The following is a 24,833-nucleotide window of genomic DNA, read 5'->3' as shown; positions in this document are numbered from 1 at the left end:
TCTGACATCACGGGGGCGGGGCCGGACCTGGCAGCAGATACCATCAATTAGTAACTAGTAGACCTCCGATTACAGACAAGATAATGCATTTTTAGGGGAAAACAAAGAGCACAAAATACCCAAATAGCAAACAAATGTAATCAATGAAAAAGTAAATAAAGTCAGGCTTTATAATTGTTCAGTTGGCAGACCTTGAATGCAACAGTTTCAACAGAAAACTGTTCCGCCTTGATCGTTATAAACAGATTCTCAACTCCGTTCTGACAGCAAGAGGAGGAGCAGGTCTGCCCTGGCCTGGATGTGCACTGACGCTGGGACTTTGGCCTCCCGTCGCTGAGTAGTTCTGAGGCTGGATGCACCACATCGCCACAAAATGATAGAAATTTAGAATCTGATCAGCTGATTTGGAACCGCTGGGCTGGTCATCTAAAGAAGAAACTAAATCATAATCCTCTGTGGTGGCATCAATCACATTCAGCTGTCTCACATGCCAGAAAATATTACCTTCGCCAATGAGATTATGTGTTCACCGGCTTCTGTCTGTCGGCAGGATTAATCCACAAAAACCTGAGCCAGCTCTCCTTTTTTTGTATGCTGGCCCAGATGGAGGTTTACCTCTTTATTGTTGTCAGTTGTGCGTGCAGCATTCAGGCATGATAATGTTAAACATCCCTCTGTATCTTGCAAGTCTGAACATGCAGAAGGCCACAGAGCACTGGGAGTCATCCTCCTCAACCCGGCTCATCCGGCTTTGCTCACAGGTAGAGTTGAGTCACTGTGCTCACCTGACCTAAAATCTGTCTGGCTTTTTTTGTTTTTGTTTTTTTGGAACAGTCAGAGGACCACGTGCCTGAGGTGGAGGAGGCCATGATGGCTCGGTGCACCGAGCGACTTCAGCAGGAGGCCTGCAAGGATCTCTTCAAGGACTGTACCAAGTAAGATCATAGGGGTCCAAACTATGTTCCTCTCTCTCGAGCCGATAGTCTGATCAACCCTTTCAGACGAGAATCCTTTAACACTTCCGACTATAAAGTGTGGGGGTTTTAAGAGTTAATTTCTAATTAACAAGAGGTAAAAAGAGTCTCCAATAGAAAATCGTATCTGATCATGTAGAGAAACAACGCAGCATACAAAGAGAATAAAGCACGCAGCTTTACATTTTACGCAACAAAAACAACACTGCTCACCCTGTACAGGATTTCTTTTTGTGCCGGAGTGAAGAAAAATGCATGCACACACACTACACATGCATGTGTAAAGCATGCACAACGATGTGCGTGCAGCACTGTGTCGGTAAGAAGGTCCTAGATTGAATTGAACAGGACTTGGTTTTCTTTAACAAAAATATTCAATTGATATGAATGAGTTTATATGCTGGGGTAATGAAAAGCAACCTCCACAGAAATTATAGAAATAATGAGAAGTGTTAAATATTTTCTTGCCCGCAGCACCAGTCATATTATTGTATCCGGTGACAGGATGTTGGGTTGAAGCGATTCATCTATAAACGAAAAGTGATTGTCGCATCAGTCGATTATGGATGAGGTTTCCTTTCTTGGCCCAGAACAAACAGAACATTTTAGAAAACACAGGAAAACCACTGGGATCCTCTCAGCGTGTCACTTGTGTCTCTGTGTTTTCCTTTGCTGCAGCACCTCGAGAACATTTGTGTCTAGAGATGTTGTACTCTTAAGAAATGTAACAAATTTAACTCGTATCCTAAAATACCCTGAATGTCACCCTTCGCTCTGTGTGCTTTGTGTAATTGTGTCACTACGAATTAGTGTCACAACAAGTGCGACCGGCCCTGCAGATCTGAACACCGACCTAAATGTCTTCTCTATGTCTGGACGGGACTTTTGCAGGATCTCCTGCCTTTCAAGTCACGAGGTTTTACATCCAAGTCTCACCAGTTTCACTCACTCAGTGTTGGGCTTGTTATTGAAGTCAACTTGGTTCCGGGGGGGGTGGGGGTGGGGTGCGGGGGGGGGGGGTATTGACAAGTCAAGAAATTGTCACAATGGTAATTTGTGTCTCTGCTTCTGCTGGAGGTAGAGGAAGAGGAAGAATCAAGATGCGTAGAGACCAAACACTTCGAAATTAACAGAGTTTTTATTGTCATTGCACAGATTCCACCACATTCGTCTACATTGAAGCCTTCCTCCGAGGCTGACTGAGCAGCCATGTGTAGCCGCGTGTAGCCACGTGTAGCGCCCGGGGCCGGCTCCCCTTCTCTCTTCCACCTAACTTAACTTTGATGCCACAGACTACAGGACAATATAGAAATTCCTCCCAGAAACCAGCTGGCAAACGGCAACCACCGAGCCACTGTGCCGCTCTGAACCAGGGAACTGACTGATAATTTCTCCTATTTCATCTGTAACACTAGAATCCTACCACCAGTTTGAGCATAGCTGAGAAGCATTAACTCATACGCCCTGGAATGACAATGAAAAACAGTTGGCTGAGGTGTGCAGTATGATTTAGATAAAACTAAACTTCAAAGCCAGACTTTGACCCTGTCTGATTGAATCCAGAAATCCCCCCCTGAGCAGAAATGGTTTTCTCAGCTGGCAACAACTAGTCTGAATGTCAGAGTATTCACCCTTTTCACCTCAGCCCTTGTCATGTTATACAAGGGAAAACACACGTGTAACTGATCCCATTGTCTTTGGTCCTGTTCTCTTCCAGTGAGCCAGCGAGCACAATTCCAGGCCCTGGCCCGCCTAAAGTCAACAGGGCCATAATTCTTGTCATTCGCTTTTTCTGCCTTGTCTTCTCTATCCCCCATTCATACGCTCACACACTGACGGTGGAGAGTCGGAGTGTCAGCAGGTCAGAACCTGACAGTTCTGTTCTTCAAACTAACCCACAGCTGAGCCCTCTCATGTTACTCACATCAAGATAACAAGAAAATCCAGACTGATCTAAAGCCTGGAATTTACTGTGCGAGATGAAAGGTGATTAAACGTGGCAGAATCTCTGGTCGGGGGTCCAAAACGGCGGTCCTACGTCGCACCGTGAGATGTGAGAGAGGTTCAAAGCCGGGCTGCCGCCGCCACTGTCTTCTCACAAACGAGTCGGAATGCAGCGTGCAATTCAGGACGCGGCATCATCCTGCCATCTGCATTGATGTCTAACCCAAGTGTTCGGATCCACGTCTCACAGCGGGGCTTGAACTAAACTAACTGGATTACTAAAACCTCAGTCTGTCGGACGCATAAGACACAGAAGAGCTACACACATTTCCTGGAGCCTGATACAGTCTGGACTGTAATGGTTTTCAGTTTTGGTCTCTTCAGGTTTTATAATCCTGGACTCATGATGGCAGCCTTTGTTGTGTTTCTCAGATTGATCCACGACTACCTGAGCGTGGCGCCCTTCGCAGACTACCTCGACAGCATGTACTACAACAGGTTCCTCCAGTGGAAGTGGCTGGAGAGGTAGAGTTTGATGCCACTTTGTGGATCTGTTTTCTTTCTCTTTCTTCTGTCTGCAGCTGATTCTTCCAACAAAGTATTTCATTATAGTGCATAATCTCTGTACACACACACACACACACACACACACACACACACACACACACACACACACACACACACCTCTTAAGAGATCTTTCAGGCCCATTTAGAGTCGACATTAGTCTGCCGCTCCACCGCAGCACGAGTAAGGACATGCTCAGTAAGTTGCTTCATTCTTTCCCAACATGAACTTCAGTATGATGTCACTTGGCCGTATTTCAAAATATGAGTTTGAAGTTGCTCAAGTCAGCATTAAAATGACTGTCAGGATAAGGTGCTGTTGTAGCCTAAACATGAGTCACATACACGCGATGCAGCTTCAATTCCTGGGAGGTTTGTTTAGTGTAATTATGGGAGCTGATGCAGCAGGAAGTGTTGGTGTCTAATCAGAGTCCCAGGCAAGGAGAGGTTCTGTCTGTTTCGTTTTGACGTCACTGACAAAAAAAGAAATATTCCAAAAGTTTCTGACTAACAGTATGTAAAAAAAACAAAACAAAAAACACCACAAAGACTTTCATAGTAAGAATAAAAAAAGTCAAAGTATCTGGAAGTTTGAAGTAAGAGTCAGCAACCTTCACAGGGACCAGATTCATTCATTTTAAATGCGCTGATTTGCTGTTTGTGAATTCCCCTCCTTGGCTGGACTCGAAATGAACAGAAACACCGCTACGTCTTGGGGTTAAAAGTTTACGTATTTTCCTCAATGACCTGAGAGGCAAATGAAAAGAAAAATCGATGTAGTTAATTCGATGTAGTTTTTTTTTTTTTGTGTGTGTGTGTGTGTGACTTTGCCAGGATCATTTCAGTTCCTTAAATACAGATGGTGGTGGATGAGTGCTGACTTCCTGACTCATTTGTCCACGGCACAGATTTAGTCATGGTCATGCATTCACAGGTCAGCAAACCACACTCCCACTTGAAAAGGTCCCGCCAGTACAGTTCCTGTGTCCTGGAGGACACTTGGGTCAGGTGGAAACGTGCCGAGGGGGAAATCTACCCCTCCTCTTTGTACCTGAAACTTTTTACTCTCGTAAACGGGAGAATTCCATTGTTCTCTCAGGACTCCTCTGGCGTTTGCAGTGTCAAACCAGAGTGAAATGAGGACAAAACATCACATATTACGTCGGACCTGTTCTTCTTCTTTTTATGTGCAAAAAAAAAACAACAAAAAACAACAAAAACTAATTTGTAGTACTTTGCAAGTTGTGTGGTGAATGACATAACATTTCTGTTTGTGTCCAACAGGCAACCAGTGACAAAAAACACATTCAGACAGTACCGGGTTTTAGGGAAAGGAGGTTTTGGTGAGGTGAGTAAATTCAGCATGAACTCAACTCACAACATGGAGGAAGTGAACTTGCTGAAAAGAGCAAATACAGAATAAAGTGAAGAAGATGAACGAAGAAAAATGCGCAGCAACTTTCATCGCTGAAGGCTTGACTCTGACGCAGCCTGCGCCAGTAGCCTTCTGGCAGTGTAGCTACCTCCAGTAGCTTCCAGCAGTGTCAGTGAAAAAGATATTAACGAGTGTGAATTTTCATTGATGAGGTATTGATTGTGGTGGTGATTAGAGAGAATCCTTCACACTGGTTTCATGCTCGTGCTCATGCTAAAACATAAAGCTGCGGCGAGGCTGCGGCTCGTCACTTCTTTGTTCCTCTTTCCCTCACCAATAATAGACAACAGTTTTACTCTTGATTGTACTTTCTCACAGGATTTAAGATCTCAAAGTTGGGAATTGCGACATCACATGATGAGTTGATATTTGAACAAGTAAATAGAAAATAGGATGGAAGAAAAACTCTTGACAACGTTTCTCAGAATATACAGCGCCCCACAGTGGTCAAATTAATAAGAGACAGAGAAAAGTGGACAGGTTTTTTCCTGTTGGGGGAGATGGGAGGAACCAGTTCAATGAAGCAAGATCTGGGTGATGAAGCTTTCCTGTGTCCCTTTGCATTCTTAATCTTTGCCTCTATTTATTTCAGATATTAGGAGTTCAAACAAGGAAATTTTACCGACTCGTGAGGATGTAATTGTCCAAGAATTTACAGCGGAGCAGAAACTCTGAGTAAACCTTTCTTTGGTGTCTGAATAGCAGGATTCATGTGAAGTTTCCAAACGCATTATACTCCACTAAATGGCGTCTCTGTTACATTTTTGTTTAATAAGTGGAGTCTTTGACCCCATGATCGTATGCTGAGATCTGATTGAATGGATAAACTCATGGGGGTCATGAGATAATAAGGGACATAATATCACAGCATCCCCTTAAATATCATGGCATGTCTTCTATATTCTGTTTCTGTTGCTATGTGTCGATATCCAAGTGTTTGCACTTCAAACCAAATCTCTTCTTTTCAAAGTGCGAGGGACACAAGGTCAGCTGATGCAGGTCCACACATGCAGCCGCGCTTCCATTTGACCAGGTTTTTTTTTTTTCCCTGTGTCTCACCCTCTCTCTTCCCTCTGACAGGTGTGTGCATGTCAGGTTCGAGCCACGGGGAAAATGTACGCCTGTAAGAAGCTGGAGAAGAAGAGAATAAAGAAGAGGAAAGGAGAGTCCATGGCGCTCAACGAGAAGCAGATTTTGGAGAAAGTCAACAGCAGATTTGTAGTGAGTGCCTTCTTTACAGTTTGACACCTTCAACGCATGGAGAGGAAAAAACCCTAATTCATGTAAAATGAATTTGTTAGCAGAAAGATTCAAGTTTAGCCCCTGTAGGATCTCTTCTTCTGAATGCACTCAAGTTTGAGCCGCCCTTGGTTCTCTTTACACGCGAACTCACAATCACACTGCCAGCATGACAAAAAAAAAAGGCATCCTGCACCGCCTGTGCAAACCCAGATTGACAGAACGTTGGATTTATTCTAACGATAAGTACGTAACACTTTTTATCCAACTTGGAAGAACACCTTTCATAGTAAACTATTAATCGCAGGGCTGGCAGAATAACAGATTAATTTTCATCAATTAAAAATTAATAAAAAAATGGAGAGCTGTGAGTTTCCATTAGAGGACAGCAACTCGCCTGCTTTTAGTTTGTGAGAAATGTTTAAAAAAAAAAAAGACGAGGACAACACGCGTCAGCACGCTGTCAGAGGTCTTAAAACTACAACACGCATTTCATTGGTTGGTTTGCGTACGACAGAAGGCGGAGCTTCGGGCCTGGCGGAGGCCTGCGCTCTCTGAGTGCTTCCCTTACTCTTTTAGTCTTTCCAGCAGGTTCTCCACAGACTGATCCCAGTTGTTGCCTAGGAAGTTATCAGAGTGGATGTGTACTGCATTTATACACTTCCCTGATTTGAGGCCTGCAGAAATTCTAAAGAGGTCATCACATGAATCATGAACGTAGTTACGGCTGAAACATATTGCTGTTGCCACACCAGTTGGGACTCCGGTTTGTTTGAAATCCAGTAGATCTCTTTAGTTTATTTATTTTGGACCCCAGTCAGTCGCCCCGTCTGAGCTTCCCAAGCCCGAGGAGTCCCTCATGGGTCCACGTGGCTTTGATGTAAGAATACACAACGTCACGCAACAGAACTTCATTTGACTCTCCGTTTTTTTAGCTGCAGGTTTTGTTTTGGTTTGTGAGGACCTGCAGGAAACAGCTTCAGTCCTCAGTTTACTTTTCCTGCACGGCTTTCACATGAAATTATAGTTCCGTACAGCTTAAATTAAAAGCTGCTCTATCTCATGTTTCTGAGTAAATGTTGCATTCTCGAGTCACCTGATGCTCCCTCACTCTGCTGGTAGCCTTCCCCGCAGCTAAGCTAACTAGCTGGCAGCCATCTTGTGTGGGTCTGCAGAGGAGAGTCTCGATCTATTTTTCTCGCACTAAAAATAGTGAGCAATAAGTGTTATTTCCCAAAAAGTTTGGAGGGGTGCTGTCATAGAAACGACCAGCAAAACGCAGATTAATGTTTCCAAATTCAGATTGTTTCTGCCAAGTAAACTACAAGTTGAAATGAGCAGCGTTCCAGTCCGAAAACACTGATGGGTGGTTTTAAAGCCGGCTATATTGAAAGCTAAGATCGGTCAAAAATGCAACTTTCAGTGAGGAGATTCCATTTTCAAAGAGGTCCATGTGGTGTTTTGCAAAGCTATCGACTGATGTTTGCATGCTAACCAGCTGCTTTATGGCAGTTTGTGTCAGCACACCATAAATATTTTGTTAATAATGAACTTTTTATCTAGTTTTGAACTAGTTCTCTGCCTCCTTTGACAACAGGGCTCTTTCTTTTTGCTGGGTTTCACAATTACTCCGGTTGTTTCAACCGTCTCTTCCTGTTTCGGATGCACAATGGAACACCAGCACATTCTCACGTCAAATGATTACGCTCCCAGCTTGTTGTACTTGTGTTGTACATCAAGGGATTTCTTTGGAAGTTTCAATTGCAGACAGACCTGCATAGTGAAAGTGAGCCTGATTAAAAAAAAAAGGTTCCTGTCAGATGAGATCCAGATCCACGTTCACCCCCATTTGCTCCAAATGTGGTGTGGAAAAAGCAGTTCCCACTTTGACTAAATCGCGACTGTGCTCCCGTAATTCCTCTCATCTAGGCCTTCCCAAATCTTCCGTAAGTCGTCGGGGAGGACGCCGCGGGGTAGTGAAAAGTGCAAGCTCTTCCCCTCAGGCTTTTCCTCTCCTCAATGGCTCCCTGTTCACTTTTAAGTCAATTTAAGGCCTTGCTGATTGCCTTCAAGACTCAGGTCAGGCCTCGTCCAGTATCAAAGACTTTATTCACTGGCAATCAGCCTCCTGGTCTCTGCAATCTGATGACAAATCTCTCCTGTATGTCCCATGGTCATGACTAAAATTAAAAGTTTGCAAAGCTTTTTTTAACGTTGCTTCCCCAAGAAAAGCAACCTCTAGCACTTTGTTCAGCCCATACTCCGGTGAAGAAAATCTAGAGCTGAACTCAGAAACAGGCTGTTCTTCTGTCTCCAGGTGAGCTTAGCGTACGCCTACGAGACAAAAGACGCTTTGTGCCTTGTGCTGACCCTCATGAACGGAGGAGACCTGAAGTTTCACATCTATCACATGGGCGAGTCGGGTTTTGACGAGGAACGAGCCGTCTTCTACTCTGCTGAGATCTGCTGCGGGCTGGAGGACCTCCATCGAGAACGCATCGTCTACAGGTGAGGACGTCCCTACCTCACGTGTTGTTGCAGTGGCGCGCTTCTCTCACACTCTGCCTCCCGTGTTCTTCTCACACAGAGACTTGAAACCAGAGAACATCCTGCTCGATGACCACGGTGAGTGACGGCGTTAGAGATTATTTGAGTTTATGTATTTATTAAAGCGAGATGCCTGAGACTGTTATGTCCTATTTAACTGCAATTTTGATTCTTTGATAAGAAAGTGTGCATTTTATTGCATTACTTAAATGCTTATTCCTCATATATTATGATCAGTCTTGGAATATGAAAAACAAATCTTTGGCAAGCTCCATCCCTTGGGAGTCAGCAGAGGGCGCTCTGACTCCAGCAGAGTAAACACCACACCTCTGGCAGCAGGGTCGCAGTGACAATCGAGAGGTGTTTGACTGCATGTCCATGGTTGGCTGTGTGATGACATAAAATCAAAAGATGCGGTGACTAAGATCTTCTCCCAAGACCGCAACAAATGGTACATTTATTCAGAACAAAGAATATCAGACTGTTAGACAAAAACAAACATGGGGGGACACCGGGCCTCGGAACTGAGCTCCCGATGAGAAGGGTTTTTCGTTGCGGGACACAAGACTTCACTGGTTGATTACTGCTGCTGGTTCAAAACGTTTGAGGCCTTTTCTTGCACGTTAAGCACATTTGTGTGCGTCTTCAGGTCACATCAGGATATCAGACCTTGGTTTAGCTGTTCACGTACCGGAGGGTCAAACCATCAAGGGACGAGTGGGAACAGTAGGATACATGTGTGAGTAACCTCTGACCCTCACCCACCTCAACTAGAAACTGGTCCAACCAGGATAAACATCTCAGTGCAGCGTCGTTGTGTGAAGGTGCAATATTATTTTGATGTTATTCTCCTCCAGCTCCGGAGGTGGTGAAAAACGAACGCTACACCTTCAGCCCCGACTGGTGGGCTCTGGGCTGCCTCCTGTACGAGATGATCGAGGGCCAGTCGCCCTTCCAACAGAGGAAGAAGAAGTTCAAAAGAGAGGAAGTGGAGCGGCTGGTGAAGGACGTGGAGGAGGAGTATTCCAGCAAGTTCTCCGAGGATGCCAAGTCCCTCTGTAAAATGGTGGGTGGATGTACCGGCCGGTTCTATTGGTGCTTGTTCTCATGGTGAAGAACATGAAGTCACTCATTAATCAGTCCCTGTGGTTTAGCAGCGATTTCATTTTCAAGAATATTTTCATACGTCCTGCCTGGACGGTGCATGCGTCCTCCCTCTGCCTCCCTGGTGGGGGGTGCACATGTGGCCCCTACCTCCCTCACCTGCCACATGTGGTGAATTAAGGAATCACATGATGGAACTGTATGTCAGTTTTGTGATGAGATCTCACCAGTAGCAGTGACTAGGAGTCACTCATCATCATTACATCACATAATGAGGGAGGGTGTGCCCCCCCCACACACACACACTCTTCCTACCACATGACGGTCAGGAAGCCCTAACAGAGGCTCGGTTTCATGAATCTCTGTAGATTCCACTGTTGATGTTCTACCTCTGCTGTTGTCAAAGTGTGCTGGCATCACCGGAACGCCGACTGGCAAATGTTCTCAGCGGAGGACGTTTTCAAACCATGCTGCCTTTGCCGAGCAACCACGACTCCTCCCAAGCCGTACATCACCCGTTTGCCCCGCTGCCCTCTGGCAGGTGCTACTATCTCGCGCCGGCGTACTCAGGAACATTTTTTTACTCCAGAGCCATCTGGGAAGTGAACCCTGCCAAGCTTGTTCCTATCTATAACCGTTTCCTCTGCCAGGAACCCTCACTGACCACTGGCTGGGATACAACATTATGGCTCTGCTAGTAATGACTGTCCCAGGGCAGCGGCTCCTCGTGAACATCCACACCGTGGTGAAATGTGGAATACTTCCGATACTCCAGGGTTGCCAGCTTGTACTTTCACTTTCATTCAGCCTCTATCTCTCCTCTCATCTGCTGCTTTTCTCTATTCTTCTTTGTTTTAATGTTTTTAATCCTCTAGCTGCTGGTCAAAGACCCCACAGTGAGGCTGGGCTGCCACGGAGACGGAGCCTCGGGGGTCAAAGCACATCCCATCTTCCGCTCCATAAACTTCAAGCGCCTGGAGGCTGGCATGTTGGAGGCACCGTTCATCCCTGATGTAGGTCTGCAGGATGCAATCTCACACATCCACTCATCAAGTCTGGTGTCAGGAAGATTTGTGATGTAGAACACGGAAACCTGGGGTGTTGCCACTGAAAGTAGAGGCAGAAACATGAATCATTAAACTGGAGTGTTCAGCTCCACCAATGTGATCCCAGCACGTGTTTGTTTGCTCAAAAACTCATGGATGGCGCTTGATGAGATGGTAAAGCTGGCTCTGTTAAAACGTGTGTGTGTGTGTGTGTGTGTGTGTGTGTGTGTGTGTGTGTGTGTGTGTGTGTGTGTGTGTGTGTTCCAGCCGCAGGCCATCTACTGTAAAGACGTGCTGGACATTGAGCAGTTCTCCACAGTGAAAGGGGTGGAGCTGGAGCCGAAAGACGAATCTTTCTACAGCAAAGTGTCCACGGGCAGCGTCTCCATTCCCTGGCAGAACGAGGTGAGAATGTGGGGAGAACATCAACACAGACCAACTCAGACTTGTTTAGATCGCCTGAAACGTGCCGTAGCCTTACTAGGCTGTATCATGGTGTCAAATACAAGAGTAAAAAGATTTTTTGAGTCTCTGTGTGGTGTCCAAGTAACAAGTGGGTGATTTCCTCCTACAGATGATTGAGACGGAGTGCTTCGCAGAGCTGAATGTTTTCCATCAGGACGGGACAGTTCCCCCCGACCTGGACTGGAGGGGACAGCCGTCTCCTCCACCCAAACAGGGACTCTTGCAGCGACTCTTTGGCAGACAGGTTGGTTGTAGTCCATCACAAAGGTGGAAACGCGTGTAAGAAATCCAGCTGCAGACACGGTTTTGGCCCTCATCATTCATCAAAGTTGAAGATGAGGGCGCCATACTGATAGAAACTGGTTGAGGCAGATGGCCGCCACCATCTGAGTCCAAGAGTTCATCCTCGCCACCGAAGTCGAGTGTCGAGTCTCAGTATACGAATAACCCTCTGCTCTCTACCTCCCTCTGCAGGACTGCTGTGGTAACTGCAGCGACAGCGATGAGGAGCCCACCAGGCTGTGACACCCACACAGACACACACACACTCTGATTTGTTTACAACTTTTGCACATTTGTATTTTTAAGATAGTACTATCTCTAAATGTCAGAATGTATATTTTCAGCATAGCCATAATGTTATTTATAAAAGTGTGAAATACCAGCTGTCGCCACGTTCCAAACCTGGAGACAGAGTCGGACAAGAAAACGAACTGTTGTGTTGTTGTGGCTGTTTTTGGTTTATTTTATGTCATCCATGTTAGTGGGAGCTGCTGCGGGTTGCTAAGCAGCACCACTGTAAAAAAAAAAAAAATTGCCTGCTGTAAAAGTGCCTTGCTTGAGGGCAGCGTGACGGTGGTTACTAAGGGTTGACCGAGCCTCCCTCCTACATTTTCCCACTTTGTCCAGGGAACTGAACCAGTGACTTCTAGCTAATGAACAGTGACCTCCTCTTCTGCTGTGACCAACGTTGCTCAGCTTTTGAAATTTAATTCTTTGAAAGTGTGTTTTGTTTTTCTGTTTTTTGTTTGTTGTTGTTGTTTTTTTGGGGGGTTTGCTCAGACACCGGTGAAGTCATCTCCATCTGCAGGAAGTTCTCTATCAACCGTTGTGTTTCTCGTGACAATCGGCTCCTTCTGCCCGTGAGGCTCCAGGTCCTCTTGTTATTCAGCGTCGCCTGTGGGATCCCACTGTTCAGGTTTTGTCCTTTTAGGTCCCCTTGCTGAGGAATGTGGGTTTCTAAACATGTATGAACTTTATGATAGAGAGATGGAGCTACCGCCATGTAGTCGGCAAGAATACGACAACTCTCTACTCAGAAAACAAACCAAATTTACATTCACGGTAAATCTCTAAAGGAACACGTCTGCTTTTTGGGAAGGAAGTCCACTTCTTGTCCATCCCTTTGAGTGCCAGACGAGCAGACGGACACCCCTCTCACCTCTCTGCCAACTTTACTAAGCTCCAGAAACCCACCGGGTGGCTAACTAGTTAGCTGAGCCCAAACGAACACGCTGGCAGTTTACTGGTGTTCAGAAATCCCCGGACCTCGAGGATCAGCAACCAAGAGCGTACTTGGCCTCAGACCTGCTCCACGAGTGGAGCACTGTGAGTCAGTGGCACTGAGGAACGTCAGTAAAGGACATCAACTCTTGGTTCGTTGTCTAAATCACAGGGGAGCAACAACAAGACTGACTGAAGCTTTTCAGTCTGTCCTGCTTCAAACGGAGGCTTCAGCGGGTTCTGTTGCCCAAAACAGGCGTCTGATTTTAAGCTGTGGAGATGAAATACCTCTGAACGCACCGCGCGCTCTCGTTCCCAACTCATCGAACACGACCGCTTAGAGCCATTTGTGCCACAGGAGTCTTTCAAGGTGGAGGAAGGGAAACGCCACGGCTTAGTTTCTGATTCTCCTTCCATAAGAAGCGTCCTGGTTCGACGGGTTGAGCGTGAGAACAGGCTGGAACGTGCAAACTGCCATCATGTTCTCTCTGGGGTTTTTCGGACGCTGAAACCAGACACGCGGCCATGTTGGTATCACCTGGATCACACTCGACGATCTGCTCGTGTTTTTCTCTGGATGGAATCTTTTGTTGTTGTTGTTGTTGTTGTTGTTCTTTCTGATGAAATGAGCGATAAAAGCCGACAGATTTTTTTTTCTCTCCTTCATTTGAACGACCTCATTGGAAAAACAGACGCGTCTGCGTTTCATTAAAAAAAACGACACACTTTCCCAGGTGGGATCGAGCCATGCGGATTTTTTGACTCGCGTGTTTCTCCGTTACTCTGATCAAGGAAAAGCAGCAGAGCTCGGTTCAGTCGCGGTCCACTTCCAAGTAAACTCGCTGAGGTCTTTTTCTGACGGGACTCTGCCGCCAAAAAAAAAAAAAGGCAAAGCTGCTGTTGACCGTTTGACCTGCTGGTAAATACGGAGATTTTCCTGTGTCCAGGTGTTTTCTTTCTTCTGAAGTCATCTCACACGCTCGCATTTTAATGATTTGTTCAAATTTCAACCGTTTCAACCTTTTTTTTTGTTTTTTTACTGTGATTCTCTGTACTGTCTGTCACCATGTCAGCGCAGGATTTCTCTTGACGGGTGTCCTAATGAAGGCGCGTCGAGCTGCGGTTCTGTTCCGTTCTTCTGTTCCGAGCCGAAGTTAACAGCAAATCACTTCTCCTCCAAGACGCCCCCCTGGCGGCGCGATCGGCTGCCGGTCCCCAGACTGTGGTTTTATTTCATTACCCCTGCTAAGGACGTAACGGATCCTTTCCTATGCGTTCGTCTGAAGGTTTTCCCGCAGGATTACACAAAAACTAGCGGACTGTTTTCATGAAATGTGTTGGAAGGGTGGAGCAAGAACCAAAGAAAAGCCCGTCAGCCCGGGTGTGGCAGATTCAGACATTTTAGAATTCATTTCTCAGGAAGAAACTCATGATCCTTGGAGTTGATTTTAGTTCCACGATCATTTTTACATGGCCGCTGGTTCTCGCGTCGTCATTTATTCCTGATGATTTCTCAAAGGACACGATGGCTACGCCTGGACGTGAACCAAAATGTTTCATTCTGAGACGCTGTGACTGGTAAATGTTCGAAGATGAAGTATCTGCATGGCTCGATACCACGAGAGAGAGAAGGTAGAGGTTTGAGGCTCGGTAGCACCTTGGTGAACGTATCCCTTTAACACCGCCTGTGTTAGAAACATCCATTGTGCTGTAAGACAATCGATTCGCCGCTGGTTTTATTTTTCAAGACGACCCACAAGCCTGCTTCTTATAGATTGTATACGTGTGGCTTTTCCTGTCTTGATGTTCATGCAGAAACGGATTTGTTCAGGTTCTTTTTGTTCCGTCGACTTCGCCGAGTTCATTTCGACTCGATGTCGTTCGTAGATAATCAAAGACGACCAAGTCCTTCCCGTCCAAGGTGCCTTCTAGTGCTCCGAGGTCCTCCAGCCGCGGCTGCGCCGGCTTCACTTCACTTCACTCCCTGTCTGTGGCACAGAACTGCGGATACACGTTGGAGGACGATGAGGCCGAACGAATCCCTGCACTCACAAAAACCGCTGACCTCCGAATCCTTTAACTTTACAACCAGAGGTAGAAAGCTGGAGGAGCGCGGACGTTTCAGTCAGGGTTCAGCTGCTGTCTGATGACCTGTCTCTTTATTGTTTTTTTTTAATTCTCACAACTGCTTGAACTTCTGGAGCTGAATGTTGATGTCGGTGTGAACTGCTTGGTTGAAGTGTTGCTTGATATCAGAGACGCCAAGAGACAAAGCTGTGCTGTTGCATCCTCTTGAGACGATGTACATTCTTGTTTGGCTTCTTCACTGTGCTGACAAAAGCGTCTTCTTTTTGTTTGGGTTTTTTTTTTTTTTTTTGTTCTCTTTTCCCAGCAGCGAGGTTTTAGAGCTCCTCCCGTTGCCGGGGTTGCTCGTCTGAGCCGAGCTTGTAAACACGGCGACGGAGGAAAAACTTCTGTTTGGAGCCAACAAACCACGCGTGTAGAACTTGTAGGGTTTTTTTTGCCCTTTTTACAATCTGTGGAAAATTCGCTTCTCCTACTCACGTTTACATAAATCACCACCTTAAAAAAATAATCAGAATACCACTTTATTGAAGTAATTTTTGGCTTCCGTTGATTTTAGTGCCATACAAAATGGCTTCTACAGGAAGTTCAGCGGCAAATTCATCGGAGCCGACGGGACTGCCGCTCTTCTTTTAGCGGAACTCATTAAAAAAATTGACGGTATTTCATTAAAAAAAAACTGATAAATGAAACAAAACAAGCATTGAATGAAATACCACATTCATGCTTTAAGAACGTTTGTCATTTACCGCAACCATTTTTAAAAAAAAAATTCATCACAACAATAATTAAAACTAATTCTGTCTCAGTAACTTCAACTTGATGTCATGTACAAAAAGTATTGTGGTTTATTACAACAACAACAACAACAACAACAAACCCAGGTGTTTTTGCTCGGAGGTCAGGTGACATTCTGAGTTTGCCCGTTGTGTTTCCTGCTCACGCGTCCGTGTGTGTGTGTGTGTGTGTGTGTGTGTGGGGCTGCGGGAGGACGGCTCCTGGCGTGTCCGGGATGTGAAGCTTCACTCTTCCTCCCTCCATTGACCCGGAAAGCCCTGGACGGAGAGGACAACCTCCATTAACACAAGCGTTGGTGTCCATTGTCTAATTCCAGTCCGCTCATTTGCTTGTTGGATTTCTTCCTGCCACTTCCACGGTGACGCCGACTCTCCCTCTCGTGTTTTTTGTTTTTTTTACATCTGCTGTAACGAACAGTGATTAACAGTAAATTGCATGTCACTGTGCAGCTGTGGTTGAATAAATACAAACTGTCACCAACGGTGGAGCGTCACAGAGCAGATTCATATCTAATATTTGTGTTTTATTGTCTCTGACGATGCGGCGCGGTGGAGCAGTGGTCAGCACCGTGGCCTCACAGCAAGAAGGTTGTGGGTGGAGCCCCGGCTGCAGCACGGGGTCTTTCTGGGTGAGTCCCCATGTTCTCCCTGTTCCTGCTGGGTTCTCTCTGGTACTCCAGCTTCCTCCACAGTCCAAAGACATCAAGAGGGACCAGGTTAATCCAGACTCTAAATTGACCGTAGGCGTGGCTGGGAGAGCCAATGGTTGTCTGTCTCTATGTGTTGGCCCTGCCATGGACTGGTGACCTGTCTAGGGGGAAGGCTGCTGGGATAGGCTCCACCCCCCACCCCCCGAGCCTTAACAAGAATAAGCAAAAGAAAATGGATGGATTATCTTTGAAGGTCCGGTGTGCTTTGTCTTTCAATCGTTGCATCTCTTTGCCCTGAAGACTTCCTGATTTTGAAGCGACACGTGGAAAAGCGTGAGAAGGTGCACGACTGGCGTGATTGGCGTGTTGTTTTGGTCGACGTTTGATGAGACCAGACTCGCAGCTGGCAGCTTCCCCCTCCTCACTTTTTTTTTTTTTTTTTTTAATCTCATCATCTTAACTCCTCAACTGATGGCAGGCGGCGTCATTCATCATCACGCACTCGAGCTGGAGGTTCACTCCAGTGACTGCACCTCTGTGACGCCCACGCCGACATCAACATTCGCTCTCAGGCAGGGCAACGAGCCGCTGGCAGCTGATGGGATGGAGGCACGGCAGGTGTGAGGAGGAGGAGAAGAAGAAGAGAAGTCACTTCCTTCCTGTGGTCTGCCTCTATCTTTCAAATCAGTCCGGCGGCTTTTAGTCCACAAATTAAACGCCTCATAGGAAACTTAATTTTCAAAACTGACATCTGGCTGTACGGAAGCGTGATGACGCAGCCTTCGCTGTGACGCGCTACCGATTGGTAACACAGCGTAGCGGAGAAAGACGTGGACAAAACCGTCTCCATCATCTGTTGCTTCTCTGCAGTGAATTCATCGCCCTCCCCTCGTTCCTCTCTCTCGTCCCTCACTGAGTAGAAAACCCTGCTGTTTCCTCCTTGTTGACTCATCTTACATCATTTTCTCATTGTTTTTAAACCGCAAAAACGCCAGCGTCGATATCATCGTCACTGCCGACGAGCAGATGCAGAGCCGGCATGACCCCTCGCTGACCTTCTGTTAAAGCCATTCTTCGCTCAGACGATGTGTTTTGCCTCTCAAGTGCTGACAAATCAGGGTCTTGAGCTCAGAAAGGTTGTTGGCTCTGGGATGCAGAAAGAGCCAGCCACGCACATTTAGCTTGAAGCTAACGGAGACTGACGGCTAGCAACGGCAGAACCCGAACGCATTTGTTCCTACGCCGTCAGTCTCCGTCCAGACTCGCCTCCTGTCCTGTTACACTGAAGGGAAGTGTTGCTGAAGCGCCGGTCGGAGCCTCTTTCCCCTCCGCCGGTGTTGCCAGCGAGGTTTGCAGCTGACAGCCGCCTCGGTGGCAGGTTCAGAATTACATTCAAAATGCTAAGTCATTTTTGAAGGCTGAGTTCTTGGGGTTAAAAGTAGCGTCCCGCTCAACGCTTCATCTCGAGATGAACGGGGTCAAGTCCCATCAGAACCGACACCCGAGTTCATACTACGATTGGCTTGGTGCTACAGGAGCTTTACGTTCTGGACCCACAAGGAAGGAGGGGAGTAACGTCTCCGTCTGTGTGTCACTGGAAGGCAGATAAACTTTTCAGGTGCGTCGCGTTGATGGACGACGTAAATCTGAGGAGGGAGTCGTGCAATGAGCAGTGGGTTCAAATTCAACAAAGAGAGAGAGAGAGAGAGAGATGTTCGGATCTCAGGTGAGTGATGCGCACCGATACTTCCCCTCTGCGGTTGTTCCTTCAGAATTAAAGGCTGGTAATAAAACACACAACACTCATCGCTGCAAAAAAAAAAAAAAGTCCATGCGTGTCGGCGTCTCCTCGTCTTTGCCCGTGTTACCACGGCAACTGAAAATCAGGAAGGATTTAAATGAAATAAATATACACACACCCACACAAATATGTTTCACCCACTCAAACGCACAAAAGATGCACACACACACACACACACACACACGCAGAGCTCATATTCAGGGAGGCTTTGTCGGCCTCTATTTGCTGATGAATCCCTGCTGTCCTGCCGCGTTCACAGGGTGAATCATCAGGAGGAGGACGCAGGTGATTTGCTGGCTGATGAGCTCTATTTTCACCAAGTCGAGGGACAGTTGAAGAGGGGACGACGGGCTGGAGAGCCTCTGCAACCTCTCAGCAATCAGGGTGAGACGCCAGTGAGTGTGGCTCCCCCAGCAGGGAGGAGCTCCTGACATTCATGACATTAAATGAAGTAATAAAGGCCCCGCAGGTTTGGTTGTTTTTTTTAAGTTTTAAAAGGTGTATAACCTTCACTCTCAGGTGGTTTGATTTGAAGCAAACGAAAATCTTTTTTTTTTTTTTCTTCTCACATCTTGAGCTCAATGATTCTGCATTCTGGAGCCACAGAGAAAGAGCCAGCCACGTCAATTTAGCTTGAAGCTAATAGCAACTACAAGGGTTAAAAAACAACAACATTTCAATTCATTTTCAGCTCCAATCTGCGTCTTTTGGTTTACTGAAGATGCGGCTGGACAAAGAAAAAGCTGATTATCCTGTAAGATTTAGCCTCAAGCTAACAGCAAACGACTGCTAGCAACAGCTACGGCGTAAAACCGCTCAAAAACTTCCATCTCGAGTACAAACTTCCTCATTATGAGATTTTTTTTTTAAAAAGCCAAAAAAGAACTTTATTGCAGTATCGTAAGAAAAAGTATCACTTTCTTAAAAAAAAAAGATTTAATAAAAGACATTGAGATTTATTTGTCCTCACAGAGGGGATGAACTGTTTCAGGAGGTCAGGACACATTTTCATGATATTTGTTCAGAATGATTGAGTTTCCAGAGGGCTGCGTTTTGTGTTGCACTTCTGGTTGTAAGTGTCTTCATTCCATCAAAGCAAATTTGTGGGTGTTTTGCTGAGTTGACATCCAACACAAAGACCTCCACTGTGTGTGTGTGTGTGTGTGTGTGTGTGTGTGTGTGTGTGCGCGGTCAGTGCTGTGTCACTTCTGGATCAGACGTCATGAAATCACACTTTCTCTCTGGCGCACAGTCTTGCCCACACGTTGGTCACAACCATGAGTCACTTGATGTCAACTGAAGCACACGTCTCTCCCTCCCAGGAGTGAGCTGGCGCGTCCCCACTCAGACCGCCACTTTGTCTTTTCCACTCCTTGTCCTGTGCGTCTCTGGTCCTCGAGTCCTACGTTCAGTCCAAACTCTGACTGATCGCCGTTGTGTTGCGCTCGGTTCACGTGTCTCTGAGTCACTCGCGCCAAACTGGATGACCTGCCCCCCCCCCCCCCCAGATGATTGGCGGGAGGAGAGTTTGGGCTCAAAACGTGATGCTCTTAAGCACTACAGACAGGATATAAAAGGCAAAACAAGAGCAGAGGTCCTTTCAAAATAAAACAAGAGTAAACTGAAATTAAAAGTCATAACTGACAGTCAAACGGTCCAAATGGATCTCAGGCAGAAACCACAACGAATCCTGACAACAACGTTCTGTTTCTATTCAATCTGTCGAGACGTCATGGAGGCGATATTTAAGCGATACCTCACCTTTGAGTCAAGTACTCACAAAAAGGTGTACTTCGGGTTAGCGGTACTTCTTTGTGACTCCAGATTGCAGAAGGAGCCAGCCACCTTTATTTACCCCGGAGCGACTGGCAGATGCCTCTGACATGGTGGACGAGGACTGACTTTAAATGAAACCGTCAAAATTAAATAGACATTCATCAAACCACCAGACGCTGGCCTTCTAACACTCTTCAGTCTGTCTGTCTCTAGCGGGTCGGGCGAGTCCAAAATAGCAGAACGGGGGGGTGTTCAAAGATAGCTTGTTATCTGTGAGACAGGGGTGCTTTGAAAACACCCCCATTTGCACTTGGTACTTTCCTCCTGATGAAATTACAAGCAAAAAAATCGACCAATCGGAATTTTGGTCGAACCGGAACGGACTGACTAATAAATCGACCAGTCGACTGGGAGATTACAGCCCTAGAGCAAAGTACTGCTTTAATGTGAGATGTTGAACTTTAAAAACATCCCCAAGATTTTGAGAAGTTTTGTTGAAATGTGAAGGGTTCAAATTCCAGGGTTCATCCCCTGAGGGCCACGAGTGTCAGGACAAGATTGCATCCATCCAACGGTTGTTGGCGTATTTCATTCGGGACCGACTCTGCCAGCACGTCTACAGGAGCTCACGGAACCCAGCGAAGACATGAACTGGTTCTCTCTCCAAACTGGTGTGCTGAGGCAGGAAGAAGAAGGTGTAGTGGATTCGCGTCACGTCCCCTCTGACCCGTGACGCATCACTCACACATCCACTCACGGCAGTGACACGCAGCCCAGCGTAGGCGAGAACCTCATCAGCTCTAAACCCTCTTTAGACCGGTTCACACTCGCCTTCTCTGCAAACGGCTGCGGCGCCGTAACAAACCCATTTATAGATCCTCCAACAACCTAAAACTGAGCTGTTACTACTTCTCGCCTCGTTCCGGGGGGGGGGGGCAACTCCTTTTTTGTGTGAGTGTCGGGGAACAGAAATGGAGAGTCAGATTTTGGCAACGGTAAATAAGGAAAGTGTAACATAAGATGAAGCATGAGAGCGCCAGAGCAGAGGAGCAGGAACTGAACTGTGCTTGGAAAACAAACAGTACCAGTTGTCTGGTTGTTCATTTATCCTACGTTTGTCAAACCGAGAGAGGAAAAAAAAAGGAAGAAGAAGGCGCGAAGGCTTCATTCAGATGAGGAGAGCCGGACTGAGAGCCTCTCCTGCCTGACAAGCCAAAGTAAAATGTCTGCGCGTGAAACACCTTTAAAAATTTCACTCCTCACAAGCAAGACAGACCCCCTTTATCAGGTCTTTATTTGCTTCTAACAACTGAAACAATCTGCCGGTAGAATCAGCACCGCCTGACGAACGTGAGTTTTCCAAGATGAGGAGGTAGACAGAGTTGTTATCATGGCGGGAGCTTGAGGGATCTGACTCAAGTCTTTACGGGCAATTTCAGTGACACACCCCTGATACAGACAGCCCTCTGGTAGCAGTGTTAATGACCCCCCCCCCCCACACACACACACACACACACACACACACACACCCCAGTCCCTCTCCTTCTCCTCCCCAGCAACCACAGCCGCCAAAGTCTCTCAGGAGCTGAGAGGACGGTTGATCATCCAGGAGAAAAATTATGACTCATTATTTCAGCAGGCTGCGATGATTTCTTTACGAGCTGATTTTCATTATTTAAAGCCTCCTAATCAACAATAATTAAGATACCAAATAAAGATAATATGCCTCATAATGAGCGGACGGGGGGGGGGGGGGCTTGGAAATCTACTTTGACACAAGATGAAGGGAGGAGCTGAAAGCAGACAGAGGCTGGATTTCTGTGTTTGCAACGTTGGTGACTGGAGGCTCTCCAGAAAATGTAGCTAACAAGAACCACTGCGAGGCAACAACATCTGGCTTCAGCCCGAGCTGCAGGGAGGCTGAGCTGCAGGGAGGCTGAGCTGCAGGGAGGCTGAGCTGCAGGGAGGCTGAGCTGCAGGGAGGCTGAGCTGCGAAGCAACGACAGTTTTCTCTGGACAATAAGCTGCAGCGTTCTGCCAGAAAGTTGCTCCCGGCGCTCCCAGACACATACAAACTGCTGCTGCTGATGCAGATCTGTTGCAGGTGAGCCAGCAGCAGTCCACTAACGAGATGGCGCACAGGTGTGTCACTGCTCTCAGGAGGCGGGAACATTACGACATAAAATCCAACGTTTGCACAGCTTCACCAAATATATATATGTTCTAACAATAAAATCGGATGGTTAAATATTGAATAAACTGATTTGGTGCCACTTGGATTAGCCTCTCGTTAGCTAGCCTCTGAAGCTATCAACGATGTTAGCGGGTTTTCTTGACATCCACACTTCCTGTTGCCTGTGGAACGCCTGCAACCTCCACAACAATGAACCCGGAGGATTTTGGTGGTCACTGCCACCTCTGTAATTCCCTCCACTTTGCCAGGACTTGATGAACAACTTGAAATATTTCAGTATTTGTGTGAATTTGAAGGTCTAAAGTTGTGTATTTCCAGCTTGTGACACGTGGTGGACTGGGCCTTCATGACCTGTTTAGCCAGCGAGCAGAGATTAAATCAGATGCAGATTAAAATAAAAATGATTGCTTTTGCGAATGTAACGCTTCAGTTGAGCGACTGGCGTTTTTGGAAAGGTCAAGTCGCGGTGTTTAATCTTACATGCGCCTCCGTTACTGGGGTGAATATTTCATGAGTAAATGAAAAGTGTCCGCCGAGCTCTGGAGGTTCGACCTGTCGGCCATGAAATGTAATCACTTCCTCGCAGGCTGGTGTGAAAATCAGCCTGGTGGTTGCAATCACGTGACCTCCTCAGCCAAGGGAGGAAGCCGGACTCTTTGCCACTTTGATGCCAAGAAAAAGGCGCAAATAAGGAGTGAGAAACAAAAGCATATCCACCTCACAGGGGCGGCAGTTGGGAAGTGTCGCTTCACCGGGGATTAATAAAGTCAATTTAATTGCGACGTGGTGTTTTGCGCAGGAGACTGAACGCAGCTGGATACAAACCTTCCTGTCCGTCAGAGTCCATCCACGCGCGGGAGAAGAATTCTAATGCAAAACAGAACCAGACAGAAAAAAAGAAGAAGAGAGACTGAGAAGATCCAGCGGATCGGTTTTCAATCACACAACCACAATAACAAGTCCAGAATACTGAGAGGTGTTTCATTTCCAGGTGGCTACAGGTGCGTCTCTGAACAAAGCCAGCACAGCTCACCACTCTTTATGTCATTGCTTTTGATCGTCTCCCAATCAGAGAGCGGTTGCCATGGTGACTGTCTCCGACTCAATGCTGCGTTGTTGTTTTGCCGTCGTGTTGCAGGAGGAGGCCAGTTGCCAAACATCGGCTTGCCGCCGCTTGGTGGAGAAGCGTTGCGCTCCCACAGCGGACTGGCGAGACAAAACAACAGCTACCCGCTAACCAGGACCTCCACTGACCCAAGAACAAGTTTGTACCTTTTGGGGGGCAGTTTGTTTTTCCTGGTCTCCTTTTTCAAGTTTCGAGAGCCAGAAGAGACCTAACTTGGTTGGCGAGGAGGTGCACATTTAATTCACGTCACCTGTTGGTAACCCTGTTAGCCTGGGGCGCAAAGACCATAAAACTAACATGAAACCAAAAGGATAGAAGTCCGTAGAAGAAGAAAACACCACACACGGCTATTGAAACGGTCACGACGCCGTGGTTACGCATGCGGTAGCGACTTGACAAACGAAATATTTCATTTACTAAATTAACACAGAGGTTCTGAAACGATGGTGACTGAGATAACAAACTGTTCAGTGAGCTAATGAACAAAGTGAGAAGTGGCGCCGTTTCCCCTTGACAAAAGGACTTTTTAACCACCACTGGTGTCGCCCTCTGCTGGATGTTAGAAGAAACATCAATGGGTTTTCGCCATTTTGTGGGGACATACATCTGTTTTCACAGCCACATTTTCTGGAGACCAACCGTAAGTATTAAGGTTACGGTACGACTGCGGTCAGCTGAAATAGAGGTTAGGGTTCAGTCCGTGGTTACCGCAGTCAGGGTCCGTAGTTACAGCGGTAAGGGTCAGTCCATGGTCATGGTGGTTCAGCCGACAGGAAGTAAAGGTCATTTCCTCAGAAGAGACGGTGGAAGGATGACTTGTGTGTGTCTGCTGGACTCTGAACAGACCGATCTTTATGACGGAGGAACTGATGAAGACAATGGAGTGATTGTTAGTGTGTGCGCGTGCGTGTGTGTGGGCGGGCCCCCTTTTAGCCCGTCAGTCACACGTTGCGTCATCATCAACGCTGCAGGATTTGTCACGACCGCTCTGATTGGAGGAGGATGAAGTCAGTGGTGATGATCTACAGGCACGAGCCCAACAACCCCATGAAGAAGCCGCGCTATGCCGTTAGCTCCTGAGCAGCGACGGCTGATTTTGACTCTCAAGTCCAAACAAATGGATGTCTTGATCTCAGCACTTCTTTATGGCTCCTGAATGCAGAAAGAGCCAGCCAGGTATCTTTAGCTTGAAGCTAATGGGGACTTAAAGCTAACGGCCACAAACACCCGTTTACGAACTCTCTGGCGCGTCTCCCAGTATGGTCCTCGTCTTCTTTGCCAAGTTGTGTTCTCAGGAACCCACAAATACTTTGATTTGTGCCAAAACAAACTACAACACTTGTAGTTCGGCGCAACCGTCATGCCAGTTGGTCCATCTAAGCAAACCTGCTGCTCGTGCTCAGAGCAACTGCACCGAGGAGGAGTGGGAGTAGTTCCTACCTCACATCAGCGACGTGCACATGACCATAGGGGGGCGGCGGCTCGAAGTCAGGAAAGGGCAGCATGTGTGCAAATTTTTTTGGTCCTTTCCCGATATGGAAGTGAATGTCAAATTAAAAAATAACGCACGAATAGAAAGCTCA

At 46.8% G+C, this 24,833-nt stretch overlaps 1 protein-coding gene across 1 annotated transcript in view; it reads left to right on the top strand.

The window, feature by feature from the left end:
• grk6 (G protein-coupled receptor kinase 6) overlaps window positions 1-12,031 on the top strand; it is a 28,788-nt gene extending 16,757 nt beyond the window's left edge. Inside the window, exons 5-16 of the mRNA XM_086179456.1 lie at window positions 835-935; window positions 3,351-3,443; window positions 4,767-4,830; window positions 5,998-6,138; window positions 8,474-8,664; window positions 8,744-8,781; window positions 9,353-9,442; window positions 9,561-9,769; window positions 10,683-10,820; window positions 11,121-11,258; window positions 11,428-11,562; window positions 11,793-12,031. Of these exons, the coding sequence (XP_086035582.1) occupies window positions 835-935; window positions 3,351-3,443; window positions 4,767-4,830; window positions 5,998-6,138; window positions 8,474-8,664; window positions 8,744-8,781; window positions 9,353-9,442; window positions 9,561-9,769; window positions 10,683-10,820; window positions 11,121-11,258; window positions 11,428-11,562; window positions 11,793-11,843 (1,389 nt within the window). The 3' untranslated portion in view covers window positions 11,844-12,031. The remainder of the gene's footprint in view (window positions 1-834; window positions 936-3,350; window positions 3,444-4,766; window positions 4,831-5,997; window positions 6,139-8,473; window positions 8,665-8,743; window positions 8,782-9,352; window positions 9,443-9,560; window positions 9,770-10,682; window positions 10,821-11,120; window positions 11,259-11,427; window positions 11,563-11,792) is intronic.
• Window positions 12,032-24,833: the final 12,802 nt, after the last annotated feature.

Source organism: Aulostomus chinensis, chromosome 15 (genome assembly GCF_037954235.1).
Source record: "Aulostomus chinensis isolate RoL2024-O1b breed Wild chromosome 15, RoL_Achi_v1.0, whole genome shotgun sequence".
In the NCBI taxonomy this organism is placed as follows: Eukaryota; Metazoa; Chordata; class Actinopteri; order Syngnathiformes; family Aulostomidae; genus Aulostomus; species Aulostomus chinensis.
This window is presented reverse-complemented; position numbering and strand designations above follow the sequence as displayed.